This window comes from Polypterus senegalus, chromosome 1, assembly GCF_016835505.1.
Source record: "Polypterus senegalus isolate Bchr_013 chromosome 1, ASM1683550v1, whole genome shotgun sequence".
Lineage (NCBI taxonomy): Eukaryota > Metazoa > Chordata > Cladistia > Polypteriformes > Polypteridae > Polypterus > Polypterus senegalus.
Genome location: NC_053154.1, coordinates 77,704,040 through 77,717,779, shown reverse-complemented (window position 1 = coordinate 77,717,779; position 13,740 = coordinate 77,704,040). Strand labels below are relative to the sequence as shown.

General features: G+C 36.1%; 1 protein-coding gene across 6 annotated transcripts in view; it reads right to left on the bottom strand.

Annotated features, from left to right (window-relative positions):
• otud7b (OTU deubiquitinase 7B) overlaps positions 1-13,740 on the bottom strand; it is a 144,831-nt gene that overhangs the window by 31,571 nt on the left and 99,520 nt on the right. For all 6 annotated transcript variants that reach the window (XM_039751278.1, XM_039751282.1, XM_039751252.1 and 3 more), the window contains 5 exons: positions 11,030-11,228; positions 9,840-10,010; positions 8,955-9,185; positions 8,483-8,584; positions 86-213 (listed from right to left, as the gene is read on the bottom strand). In XM_039751278.1, coding sequence (XP_039607212.1) covers positions 86-213; positions 8,483-8,584; positions 8,955-9,185; positions 9,840-10,010; positions 11,030-11,114 — 717 coding nt within the window. In that variant the 5' untranslated portion in view covers positions 11,115-11,228. The remainder of the gene's footprint in view (positions 1-85; positions 214-8,482; positions 8,585-8,954; positions 9,186-9,839; positions 10,011-11,029; positions 11,229-13,740) is intronic.

Below are 13,740 nucleotides of genomic sequence, written 5' to 3'. Positions count from 1 at the left end.
AAAGAACAAGTACGGCAAGAAATATATAGCCTTTCATCTTTTGGTATGTTTTCAATTATCAAGCAATTAAAAAACCTGCAATTACCTCTTTGTTTTGCTGTGTCTGTTGCCATCTCCACCTTCTCTTTAGAGCTTCCTTCTCGGTTCCCTTGTCCATAAGCGTATAGAGGGACTTGCGCAACATGAGATCTCGATCGTGAAATCCCCACATGCCTACAACAAAGGACATGATATAAATATTCTACCAAAAGGATTTGAGATCATCATGTTAATCTTTTCTTAGTATGACATTCACTCTTCTAAAGTATAAAACAATAATGATACTTTGGCAAAATAAGAAATTGTAAAACATTTAATAATACAAAAAAAAGTGTAACCTTTTGGAATTCTAGGTAGAAGCTGAGCTGGCCGAAAAGTGTCTTAGGAATTGCAAAATCTTCCACTGCTCCAAGCAAGAATTTTTATAATAACATGCAGTCTCAAGTAGAAACATCTAATTAGAATAATAGCAATTTCCTCAAAGCACTACAACTCCATTCGTCATCAAACAGATGGGTAGACACACATCTTAAGCAAAGAGCACATAATGGTTGAAAATTTCAAATACTTTATACTTGGAAGAAAATACTGCTCATGGCTATATTAACAGAGATGACTACAGGATCAACTGAAATTCAGAATTTGTTTTTCAAATGCATTTTAATCATCTAGTACTAAAATGGTAGAATTTGGACAGTGTTATAGTGCATAACATTTTGCAAATATGGCTGTGGGCTCATAATAAGTGATGCGCTCATTTAGCTATCCCAGGTCATTATTAAAGCACCTAACAAACTAAATAATTCAGGATTACTGAATGAGATAAAAAAAAAACAAAGACAAAAAAGTAAAACAACTACAACAATAATTTTATATAATTTATACCATTCTAATGTACTTAACCAATGAAAAAGTAGCTGCTTGAGTTACAAACTTGTTAAAATTAATTTTAAGCTAAACATTATTTTTGAAAAACCGAAGTACTACTAACTTTACATATATTTCAGTTATATAGATTTATAAATAGAACACATATGAGGAATAGTGTAAATATTCATCTTGAAAGTGACATATGCAGAAAATACTTTTTATTCCATGCAGAAAACTGTTAACTTATAATGCTGTACAAAATATATAATTTTTATCATTTTGTACACAAAACCAATAAGTAAGCATTCAAAGTACAGGTTATGGCCAAAAGTATCTAAACACATCCTCTCATTACTGTTTTTGGCCATTTACAGTATACATGTTGCAGGCAAAGATGTTAAATTATTATGCAATTAGCTGCATGGCTGCACATGGGTCCCAATCCGGGTGGTTCGTTGTAAGGTGGGTGCAGCAACATGCTCTAATTAGTGCATACTCCCCAACCTGCATAATCCTGATAGAAAAACATTGGCAGTAGTATGGGACCATTTTTCAATATCTTTCAACATGACACTATCATCAAGTGCCACTTTTCCAACAGTTCTGTGCCTCAAATTTCTGCACTCCATTCAACTGTAAGTGATGTTATTGTGAAGTGGAAATGTCTAGGAGCAACGATATCTCATAAGCAAAGTGTCATGGCACACCAACTCACAGAATGGGACCACAGAGTGCCTACTCACATAAAAATCATTTAGCTTCAACTGGAGCAATTACTGACACACAAAAAATGATTATTGGGAAATAAACACAAAATAGCTTAAAATTCATAAGAGTAATAAAACAGGAAAACAGACATATAAATAGGTGAGTAGTTATATTATAGCTAGCAGTTTGTCTTTGATTAAGCTACTGTATAACAACCTACACGCTCATGATACATAACCCATTTCATGGTTACAAATGAAAAGCACCGTGTCACACTGTAGTCTAAGAAGTGTGCTCATAGGTCACCCAACCCTTGCTACATTGGTGACTTTCTTGAAGTGTAACATAATGGCTAACATGGTACAAAACCCTAGTACTTTTGTCCCCTCATGGACCCCGTGATTATCAGAGGAGACTGTTTGCAGAGGGTACAGACCTATAAATACCTGGGAGTGCAAATGGATGATAAATTGGACTGGACTGCCAATACTGATGCTCTGTGTAAGAAAGGTCAGAGCCGACTATACTTCCTTAGAAGGTTGGCATCCTTCAAAATCTGCAATAAGATGCTGTAGATGTTCTACCAGACGGTTGTGGCGAGTGGGGAGGCAGCATAAAGAAGAAGGACGCCTCACACCTGGACAAACTTGTGAAGAAGGCAGGCGCTATTGTAGGAATGAAGCTGGACAGTTTAACATCCGTGGCAGAGCGACGGACGGTGAGCAAGCTCCTGTCAATCATGGAGAATCCACTGCATCCACTAAACAGTGTCATCTCCAGGCAGAGGAGCAGCTTCAGCGACAGACTGCTGTCACTGTCCTGCTCCAGTGACAGACTGAGGAGATCGTTCCTCCCCAACACTATGCGACTCTTCAATTCCACCCAGGGGGTAAACGCTAACATTATTCAAAGTTATTGTCTGTTTTTACCTGCATTTTTATTGCTCTTTAATTTAATATTGTTTTTTCTATCAGTATGCTGCTTCTGGATTATGTGAATTTCCCCTTGGGATTAATAAAGTATCTATCTATCTATCTAATGGAGTGTAACCATGTTTGAATACTTGTGTCATATTTTCTTGTTTTATTTTTTACTAGAATTATATTTCCATCAGTGTTTCCACCATGGGAAGTGCATAAATTTTGGAATGAAACATGCCTACAACCTTCACCAGTTCAAATGGGTAGTCTGTACAAAATTTAGAGATGGGTTTATCTGTGTTGATGCATACTGGACAAACACACACAGAAAAACACATTCAGCTGTACAGTATTATTAAAATTACTTCTAAAAAAATCTAGATGCTTGTTCCACTTTATTACAGAATAATTTGTGTTGATGACTGCCAAAATATCTCAGTTAAATGCATCATACTGTAACTGAAAAAAATATTTATTAGCCTTCACCTAGTTGCTCATCACCAAGTATTTTTTATTTTGAAATTATAGTCTGACATGTTTATGGTATTTGGTGTATATCAATCATGTTTTCTTAGACTGTAAGGTCTGTTCAAAGATGTTTGTAGTTTTCAACTGAAAATGTGTTATTTCCTTGTTTGTAATTTTAATTATTAAATGCAGAAACAAAATAATGTATTTCTGTAAGGATTGTAACTAATGCTAATGGCATTTAATTCTCAGATGCAAACTGAACTTCCTTGTAAATATTTATCCTTTAAAATTGGCAGAGTGGTCTAGTGGCCATAAAATTTAAAAAAACAAGGCTGCAAACCCTACCCTTCACCTCACTTCAAACATTTAACTCTGAATGAGTCAATGATCTAGGCTGTGCTGTATTAAAAAACCCTTTAAAAGAAGTCTGGAAAAAAAGTACAGTTAGAATGCTATTTGCTGTATATTATGCAACAAAACAGTGATGTAACAGTGTACAATCATTCAATCAACTTCCTACATCCATTTGTGTGGATATAATTAGTCCAGAACTGGGACCCAGTCTGTCACAAAGCAGATTCATATACCCATTGACACTAAGTAACACTTTGTTAATTTAGAGTCACACCTATTACTTTCACACGATAAGGATGGAAATCCAATGGCACCACAGGGAGAACATACAGCTCTGCACATAGTAACCAGACCATATTTCTGCCTAGTCTTAAGCAGTAAAGAACTAACCATTGTGTCACTGTGCTCCTCTTTTTTCATAATACAATAGTTTATTCAAGCCAAGCTTATAATTCCTATCAGGTCTACATTTCTAAGGTTTAATTCAAAATTAAAATAAGACAATACATGCTTTTTTTGTTAGCTGGCTTTCAAAAGTGGTTTTATCAGGTTGTTTCATATCAACTGTAGCATATACATCCATTAAACTTCCTTTATATTGGTATATGGTAAATCAAAATCTGTTGAACAACTATTACTAAAAACCTTGGTCTAACGCAGAAGCCAGGCAAACACAATGTGGTATGGCATATTGTATACCAGCGTCAGCACCCAACATTACCCGAGTAAATAATATTAAGGAAGAACTATTCAGCTTCTATAAATGGTGTTTCTTATAGCACACCCTCCTAGAAACAAATTAATTTATTTTAGGGCTCAAAATCTGAGAAATGGCATTGTTCTTAAAACTCATTATAGTAAAAAGAAAACGCTGTGACAGTGGTCCTCCTAGACAAAGGCTCAAAAACCCTAAACAATGACATCATGACAAATATAGCAACAGCAGGAGGGGAAAAAAAAAAGTTCCATCTCTGGACTTGAACAGTAAGTCTGCTTGTTCAGTTCTAGGATCAGAAGTCATTTAAACCAGTGTTTCCCAACCTCGGTCCTGGGGGCACACTGTGGCTGCAGGTTTTTGTTTCAATTAATTAGTGACAACACCTGATAACAATGATCTCATTTAATTAGCTGGTATTCTTCTTCTTCTTTTGGCTTATTGTTCTTTTATTCTACATTCAGAAAAGCACAGCAGCATGATTTTAAGACATTTAGAAATATTTCTGTTTTTGCTATAGACTTAAATGCTTAACTCTCTTTTGTTATCTATACTAATAAAAGGCAAAGCCCTCACTGACTGACTGACTCATCACTAATTCTCCAACTTCCCAGTGTGGTTAAAGGCTGAAATTTGGCAGGCTCATTCCTTACAGCTTCCTTACAAAAGTTGGGCAGGTTTCATTTCGAAATTCTATGCATAATGGTCATAACTAGAAGCCATTTTTCTCCATTTACTGTAATGGAGTTGAGCTCGAAAGCCGTGGGGGGCAGAGTTTCGTGTGACATCATCACGCCTCTCACGTAATCACGCATTACGTAGAAAACCAGGAAGAGCTACAAAAAGCGCTGAAGAAAACGCATTATATAATTAAGAAGGCAGCGAAACAATTAGAAGCGAGCGAGTGACATATAAAACCATATTCAGTGGCTCACGTGAACTGACGCAGTGCGCAGACAAAAAGCAACAGTTCCAAAGAGTGCTGAACAAAAACCGAATTACACTGCTACGCTCAAATAGACAAACCGCGCTGTGGCGAATAGTAGAGGGCCTCTAGCGCTGACTTCGAGGTTCGATTCGAGAGGGGATGCACTAAGTATGTATGCGCGCTTCTTGATTCATTTTAGCCTCGCATCACCTTGGTTTGAGACGTATGAAAAAATATGCGGTTAACGCAGAAAGACAGATCACCAATTGAAGCTTTATGAATAATGGATACTTTATTCACGATCAATGATTGTTTTGGTAAAGCCATATTCTGTGTATTCATTACATAAACGGTAAAAAAGTAAGAGCAAGGGGAGGGTAACTCATTGAGGCACACAGGCAAAACCACAATAGCACGCGGACTCGATGTACTGTAGTGCGTGTCAACTCGATCTGAATTGTGCGATCACATTCGAAAAAATATTTCTTTTCAAGTTCTATTTAGTCCATATCTGTCAAACTCAAGGCCCACGGGCCACATCCGGCCCGGCGTGTAATTATATCCAGCCCGCGAGATAATTTTATATAATGTATTATTGTTATTAATGGCCCGGAGATATGAAGCGCTGGTAACACGATAAACTACAGATCCCATAATGCAGCGCTTCAGCTGCCTTGCCGAACACTTACCGCGTTAATCAAGTCTAGCTTATGATGCTGCAAGTTATTGCGAAGCTAGCCCACACGATGCCGAAGAGAAAAGGTGATTCTGAACATAGAGCCTTTAAAAACCGATGGGAGGCTGAGTATATGTTTACTGACATTGCCGGTAAACCTGTGTGTCTCATTTGTGGAGCTAATGTGGCTGTAATTACAGAATTTAATCTAAGACGGCACTATGAGACAAAACATCAAGATAACCTGAAAGACCTGAATGCAATGTACAAGATACAGAAAGCAGAAGAGTTAAAGAAGAATCTGACACTTCAGCAGACATTTTTACACGTGCAAAATCACAAAGTGATTTCAAGTGAAGCTACTTTTATGGGAGACACAAATGCACCAGTGCAACTTGCCCCACGTTCCCTTTTGCCAAGTAATCTTGAACCAAATCGGCACAATGGTGTTCCCAAATATGCACTTTGCTGATAAACTGAGCGCACTGCGCACTGAGTTCGCACGGTGCTTTGGTGACTTCGAAGAACAAAAAAAGAATTTTGAGTTGTTTCGCAACCCATTTGCCGTCGATGTGGAAACTGCAGTGTAATGGCACACTGAAGGCAAAGTACGATACTGCAGGGCCCGCACAGTTTATTCACTTCATTCCCACAGAAATGCTCCAGCTCCGTCTACATGCGGCTCGAACCTTGTGCATGTTTGGTAGCACATATCTGTGTGAGAAGCTCTTCTCAGTCATGAAGACTAACAAAACAGCACACAGGAGTCGCCTCACTGATGAGCACCTGCAATCCATCTTGAGAATCTCCACAACACAGAACCTCACACCAAACATAAATGAACCTGTTGCCAAAAAAAGATGCCACACGTCCAAATCTGATAAAATGACATAAGAGCAAAGACAACTGAATTTGTATAATTTTGACAGGATATATTTTTATAGAGAGCAAAATCTTTAGGGATATTTAAAATTTAAGTTTATTTTTTATATAAAATTACATAAGAGTAAAGAAATTTGAATGTTTGTTCTTTTAACGTTGACTTTATTTCTAACTTGTATAATTTAGACATGATATATTTTTATGGAGAGCAAAATATTATAAGTTATTTAAGGTTTGAGTTGATTTATTCCGGAATAATATTCTGTCGACTAAATAAAAATTCCTTCTATTTAAAATTTAAATAGAACTTGAACAGATACGATAGTTCATAATATCCACGCAGACTTGCGTAAGAGCGGAGTCATCCGTTTTAACAAGCAGCGTATTGCACTGATACGAAATAGCCTGCCCATTTAATTATTTAGGAATGGATAAATAAATCAAGATTTTGTACAAATAATGTTTTTCATTTTTCTTCCTTCATGGATTCTGGCACCCCCAGCAACAGTTGCTTGCACCTCAAAGACTGTATATATATATTTGGGATTGTGTGTTCCTGGTGTGACTCGGGCAGTTGTTGTGGCCATCCTGTACCTGTCACGCAGGTGTGATATTCGGATGTACCGATCCTGTGCAGGTGTTGTTACACGTGGTCTTCCACTGCGAGGATGATCAGCTGTCCTTCCTGTCTCCCTGTAGCGCTGTCTTAGGCGTCTCACAGTGCGGACATGGAAAATTTATTGCCCTAGCCACATTAGCAGTCCTCATGCCTCCCTGCAGCATGCCTAATGCACGTTCACGCAGATGAGCAGGGACCCTGGGCATCTTTCTTTGGGTGTTTTTCACAGTCGGTAGACAAGTCTCTTTAGTGTCCTGCGTTTTTAGAACTGTGACCTTAAATGCCTACTTTCTGTAAGCTGTTAAGGTCTTAACGACCATTCCACAGGTGCATGTTAATTAATTGATTATGGTTAATTGAAAATGCATGGAAAACATTGTTTAAACCCTTTACAATGAAGATCTGTAAAGTTATTTGGATTTTTAAAACATTATTGTTGAAATACACAGTCCTGAAAAAGGGACATTTCTTTTTTTGCTGAGTATATATGTGTATATGTATGAATATGTATATATATATGTTTATATATATGTATGTATGTATATATATATATATATATATATATATATATATATATATATATATATATATATATATATATGACGGCAATAACTCATCACTCACAACAGTGACAAAACAATTACATTGACAATCACGTTACGTTATTTTCAAAATGTTTCCTTTTCTTTTTCATTGCTTCTTTAACACACTACTTCTCCGCTGTGAAGCGCGGGTATTTTGCTAGATTCATTATATTTTGCCCTTTCTCTGTGCTGTTTTTCCCTTCGTTGTATTTTATTAATGACAATTAAAAATAAGCAGGGCAGACACGCTGGCAAACAACACTGAATAATCAAAGGCTGCAAATACTTTAGCATCAGACCCACTAATTAGTAAATAATGGATTAATTAACCTTGAAAAGTAGAATGAAAATCAAGATGAAAATATTGTTAAAAAGAAAAAAAAAATACATCATTCTCATATAACTGCTTGGTACATTATAATTATATATATATATTAAATTAAACAATTTTCTTATTTCTATATTGTTCCCAAAACACAGAATTAAAAACAGAAGCTGTTTGGAACAAAAACCTGCAGCCACAATATGCCCCCAGGGCCGAGGTTGGGAAAAACTGATTTAACCCATCTATAATGGTGCTATAATTTAAAAAGTGTGAATATAAACATAGTAAGGAAGTGAACCAAATATTAAAAAAATAATAAAGCCACCTAATAAATTATTTCACTTGCTTTCAAAATTATATCTATCGTTTTAATAGAAATATAATGCAATACCTAATGATGCGGCATGCAGAAGACAATTTCCATCACCCGTGGTAGCAAGAGGCAATAAGCTTTGACAGCTTGCTCCAACACGTGTCCACCAGTTCAAACGGCCTTAAAAAAAAAATTATTTGTGAAATTGCTGAAAGAAAAAAATCCATTTTATTTCAAGTTTAATAATTGGTTGTTTCATTTTTGAAAAGCATAAAAAATTCTTGCAAATATTGTAATTGTACTTTATTTTTGAACATGTGTATTTAGATTGATGTTGTGATCATTTAGACTAATTGCTTATCAAACAACATGCACTCTTAAAAGGATGTAAATTTCCTGATAATCATTTTTTTTACTTCTCTTATTTAAGTAAAATCTCTATTTTCCCAGGTTATACTACTTTAAAAATGAATGATTCAGTTTATTGTAAAGAGTTGAAACTTGCAGCAGAAGTGCTAGCCATCTTCAATTTCATGTAATAAAACCTTACCTGCCTGCTCCAAGGCAATTAGCATGGACTGCTCAATGAGGTCCCTCTCTATAAAGTTGCGAAAATCTTCTCTGTACACTGTGAGATCAGGTAGCTGAAATGTGCAAACTGGTGTATCCAAGAGTAGCTCACTACCACTGCTGCCACTACCACTGGTACTTGATACATGCGACCGTGCCAAGGAAACAATTGAGGAACTAGCATGGGAAATGCCACGAGACAACCGCTTTTCTGTTAAGAAATAAACATAAAATAGTGAAAGGTTACGAAAGTTAAAGCAGGCTATATAGCATTTCTGAAATACAGTACAGATATGCCACAAGTCTTTTCAGTAGACATAATGTGACCTCCAAAAGTCATATGATTGCATAGTTTCTTCCCAACAAAGTGTTAAAATGGGGTTAAAATGTTTATAGGTTCTCTTACATTTTATTATTCAGCACAATAAAATAAAAGAAGAAAGGTAGATTGAAATAATACTGGATGAGGCTGCCTTGGAATAATTTTACTCTCCAATTAAAAGAACAAATACTAGTTACACCAGCTTGACTATGATGACACATCCTGGTCTGTAGCCCAATTAAAGTGATAATAACATGCAAGAGTTTTTCCATGCTTTGCCATCAAAAAAAGTACGCCAAAGCATTTGACACAATTTTACTACCAATGATTGAATAATATTGTGCAGCCACAACTACAGACAAAATTTTCTATTGGAACTTATTCCCTGAAATTAAATTACATTAAATCTGGACCTGTAAGTATTGTTTCTAAATAAGCATTTTATTCAAATGTCTTGTTACAATTAATTACAAGAGTATGTATTTCTTTCCCAAGCAAAATTACTTATACTTTCAATTAAAGAATTATGAATGCAAGTTTTACCTTGCACAATATCATCTTGCCTGTGTAGTACAGGACGACCAATTCGAGGTATCTCCTTTTCTGCATGCCTGGCAACCCGCTCTTCTGGAAAAGAGTATGGCAAGTTTGCAGCATGAACCTGCCGAAGCTGCTCAAAGTCACTCAAAGCAGCACTGAGATCCCAGTTCTTACCTGTAACATTGCAATAGTTAAACAGTTAAATGATTCATAACAGAATTAGTTCACTAGAAGGTTATATACTTTGATACTAGTTTATCTGATACAGTGTATCAATGATGATGACAGCAAAAATATCACCTACAATTACAATAAAAGAGTGCCAGGGCAGACAGAGAAATAGAGGCATGTATACTACAGGAAAGATTTTGTACCAGACAGTGCAGAAATGGCATACTGCCCTCTGGAAGCTCAAACATGGACAGTATTTCTGCTATTTACCCCAAAAAACAACAGGTAGGATCAAAGGTGCTCTCCAGGATGCTATGGCACAAGCAACCCAGCGATTGCCAGGGATATCCGAATCTCATTTTATAAAGGTTATGTGGCTAGGAAACAAATTTCAGAGAGAGCAAGATCTTCTGCTCACTACAGGGTATACAGTTCCAGATGGAAGTGTTGGAAATGGTACTGCTGTAGGACATAGCTTTCAGTTAAGAAGGTACCTTGGAGACTTGGCCTTTTAAGAAAAAGGAAAGGCTAGGGTTTGCAGAGACAGCTCTGATCACTAGTGGCCATTCAAGCCTGTTTTTCATGAAGCAATGGAAGGTAAGCAGCTGACAAAGCTCTAAACCACAGGACATGAAGGTGACCTTGGGATAGAAAGAAAATTTGCACCTGTGGCAAAGGCAAATTTTGTTCAGAGTCAAGGCAGTCATTCTGTTACTCCAGTGGTAAGAAATTAGAGAGCCAAGTGAAAGTAACAGAGTGTAAAGTAGGCAAAGATAGAGTAATGGAGAGGAGTACCAGTTTGGCACTGTATTGTGGTGAGAAAGTGAGTAAACACAATTTATGCTTAAAACCTTTGCCACTTTGCTAATATTTATGGGTAAAGATGGCTAAGGGCTGCTACAAGGGCTCCATCCTATTGAAACATACTTCAGTAATAGTCAATGACGAAGCAGTAGTGTCTTTATCAAAGCTTTATTTCAATTAATAATTCAGTTTTAGTTTTCCTATTAAAATATTCTTACCTTCAAGCAGGTCTCTGGCTAAGCCTGGATCAGCCCCTGTCGAGCGAACAAACTCGGACAGGACTGCGTCCATATCTAAGGTCATGTGATCATGAATTCATGCTGCACTAACACCAACAAAAACTGAAGAGTGAAAATTTGTTTTGACCAAGGGTCAGGATGAGGCAGAAATGTTGAGTGACGGGACTTATATTTGTATCTGGGGAAAAAAAAAAAAAAAAAAGATAAGAAAAGAATAATTGAAGTTCACACTAATGACAACTGACTTAACTACTGTATAAGAAATCATAGTTTGTGACACATTTATCAAAACTAATTCATATTCATATTATCTGGGAGAAACAGGTAGCTGTGCAGGATCAATATAGGTTTTAAAAGAAATGAGTTACTTAGAATTACAAATGTTAATGGAAAAAAGATCTAAAAACTACACATTTCTGGAAACACAAAACACTATTAACAGACTTCTCCTGTTATGTCTCTCCGTGCATCAAACTTTAGCTGGTGACACTGCAGGACAGATTTGCAAAACTTCTCATGTAACTAAAATTGTCCAATTTATACAGTAATTATGTTCTATGCTAAAACATGTCAGACTTCTAAAACTCATCTAAAGAGATATAACCATCTTGATATTTTCCAAAATATAGACAGTGAACTGTTCTAATTGAAGTGTTTTCTGTACATCTATAGCTTTCGCACAACTTATGGCTAATACTTGCAAGATAAAAATAAAAGTACGAGGAGCACTTAGGAGTTACATTTTAAGCTTTTTCAATATAAAGGCATGGAGACTCCTTTTAGGATATCTTCCTAACAAGTAGAAATAGATATACATGCAGCTTCTACTGTTTCAGTTTTGTCTAAAACAGGGGGGTCTTTAAAATGAGATCTCCCTTATTGTTTAACCTCTGAGTGGCACGTGTGTTTTTGCACAATCAAGAATATGCCAGTAAACGCCAATAAATCAAAATATCCAACCAATTAAATCATTTTGATAACACAAATTTCCAGAAATGTAAATTCCACACTTGCAAATTATTTGTTAATACAACAAATCTATATCTATCCATTTATTATACAAGAATTTGACAAACACTTGCTTTATTCTTGGAAACATTTTCATGTGAATATTTTATTATTTTATAATAAGATTTGAATTTCCCCTGGCATGCTATAAACCAGTTTGAACAAGTTTCTTACTTTGATGTATGAATGGATAATTCCATTTTATGAACCTACATTTTCTGGTTTGTTATAAATTAGGGTGTATACATTAAAGCAGGCAAAACTGGCAAAGCAGGCCAGTAGATAAGGAAATTAGGAAAGGAATCATTTAAAAAGTAGGTTGTGTGAAAAGCTGTACTTTAGGTAAATAATTAATAAAAAAAAATACATAAACAAAAGGTTTTAAATTGAAGTCAGACAAAATATTAAGCAGCAAGGAAATAGGCAATGGAGACCCTGTAGAAACACAGGATATTCTAGAAAGGGAAGATTTTGCTCAGTAATGTTGGGTTATGGTTAACTAAGTAGAGAACTCGTCATCAAGTGGAATTTGGCAACCTCTCCTAGTTGCAATATGATTTAGTTTATCATTACACTTCTGTTGTTGTCAGGGCAGTACAATCTTCTATAGAATGCTTCAGTTGAATAAAGAAGAATAAACTCTCTCCTAGTTATACTAACTGACAAGCTTGTCTTCACGGATGCTGAAATGAATTTGGGTTGTATCTTTTCTTCTACTTTTGACTTCTAGTATTTAATGCCTGCTTTCTGTGCATATAAACATAAGTAATGATTAAAGTTTGAATATTTTCTTACTGAAACCTGCTATTATTTGCTATTGCTATCATTTGCCCCAGTGTGCCCGTTTGGGTGATTTATTGGTTTAGGTCTTTTATTGGTAATTACCTGCCCTTGTTGGAGCATGTATTGCATGTCTGTTCAAGTGCAAGCCATGCTCATTCTGAATTATTCTGAATTATGCACCCTTATTGGGGTTAACGACTAAAAAACTGAAAGATATACACTGCTGGTCAAACGTTTTAGAACACCTCAGTTTTTCTTCAGATTTAATAAGGTGAAATGCAATGAATGATCTAGAATAGTGAAAAGGTAAGCAAAATACTTCCAGAGGTTTAAAGTTTAAAGATTAGGTTAGCAAAAAAACGAAAAAAAGGAAATTACAGAGTACTACAGAAGGACCTTCTTCAGGGAACAACTAATAGGTTGCAACCTTCAGATGGTCTGTAGCTATTAAAGTAAACTAAGCCTGGCAAGTTTAAACAGCCAGTTTGTACTGGTGTCCCAACTTCTGTTGATTACTTAAAAAGTTTTTGTGTCAGTCTTAAAGCAGAGATGGAACATACTGTGTTACTGCACCCTCTGAAGTACTCTTTGGACAATATTATACTGTAGAATGTTGTAAATTCCAGTGATAACAGCAAGAAAATGACAGGAGACACAGCATCATTACCGTTACAAGTGTAGGCCTTTGCAAAAAATAAAAATCAGTGTCAGTGAGTATGGTGTCCTACACAATCCAAAGGCAACTGGAAATCGGTAGAAACTCTGAAGCATGCAATCTGGCAGACCCAAAGTCACAAACTAATCAGAACAGTGAGGCTATCAAGCATGCGTGGTAGGCACCTCACAGCAGAACAGCTTCAAGCGTATCTTAACAGTGGTTGAAAAAAGCAAGCTTCGGT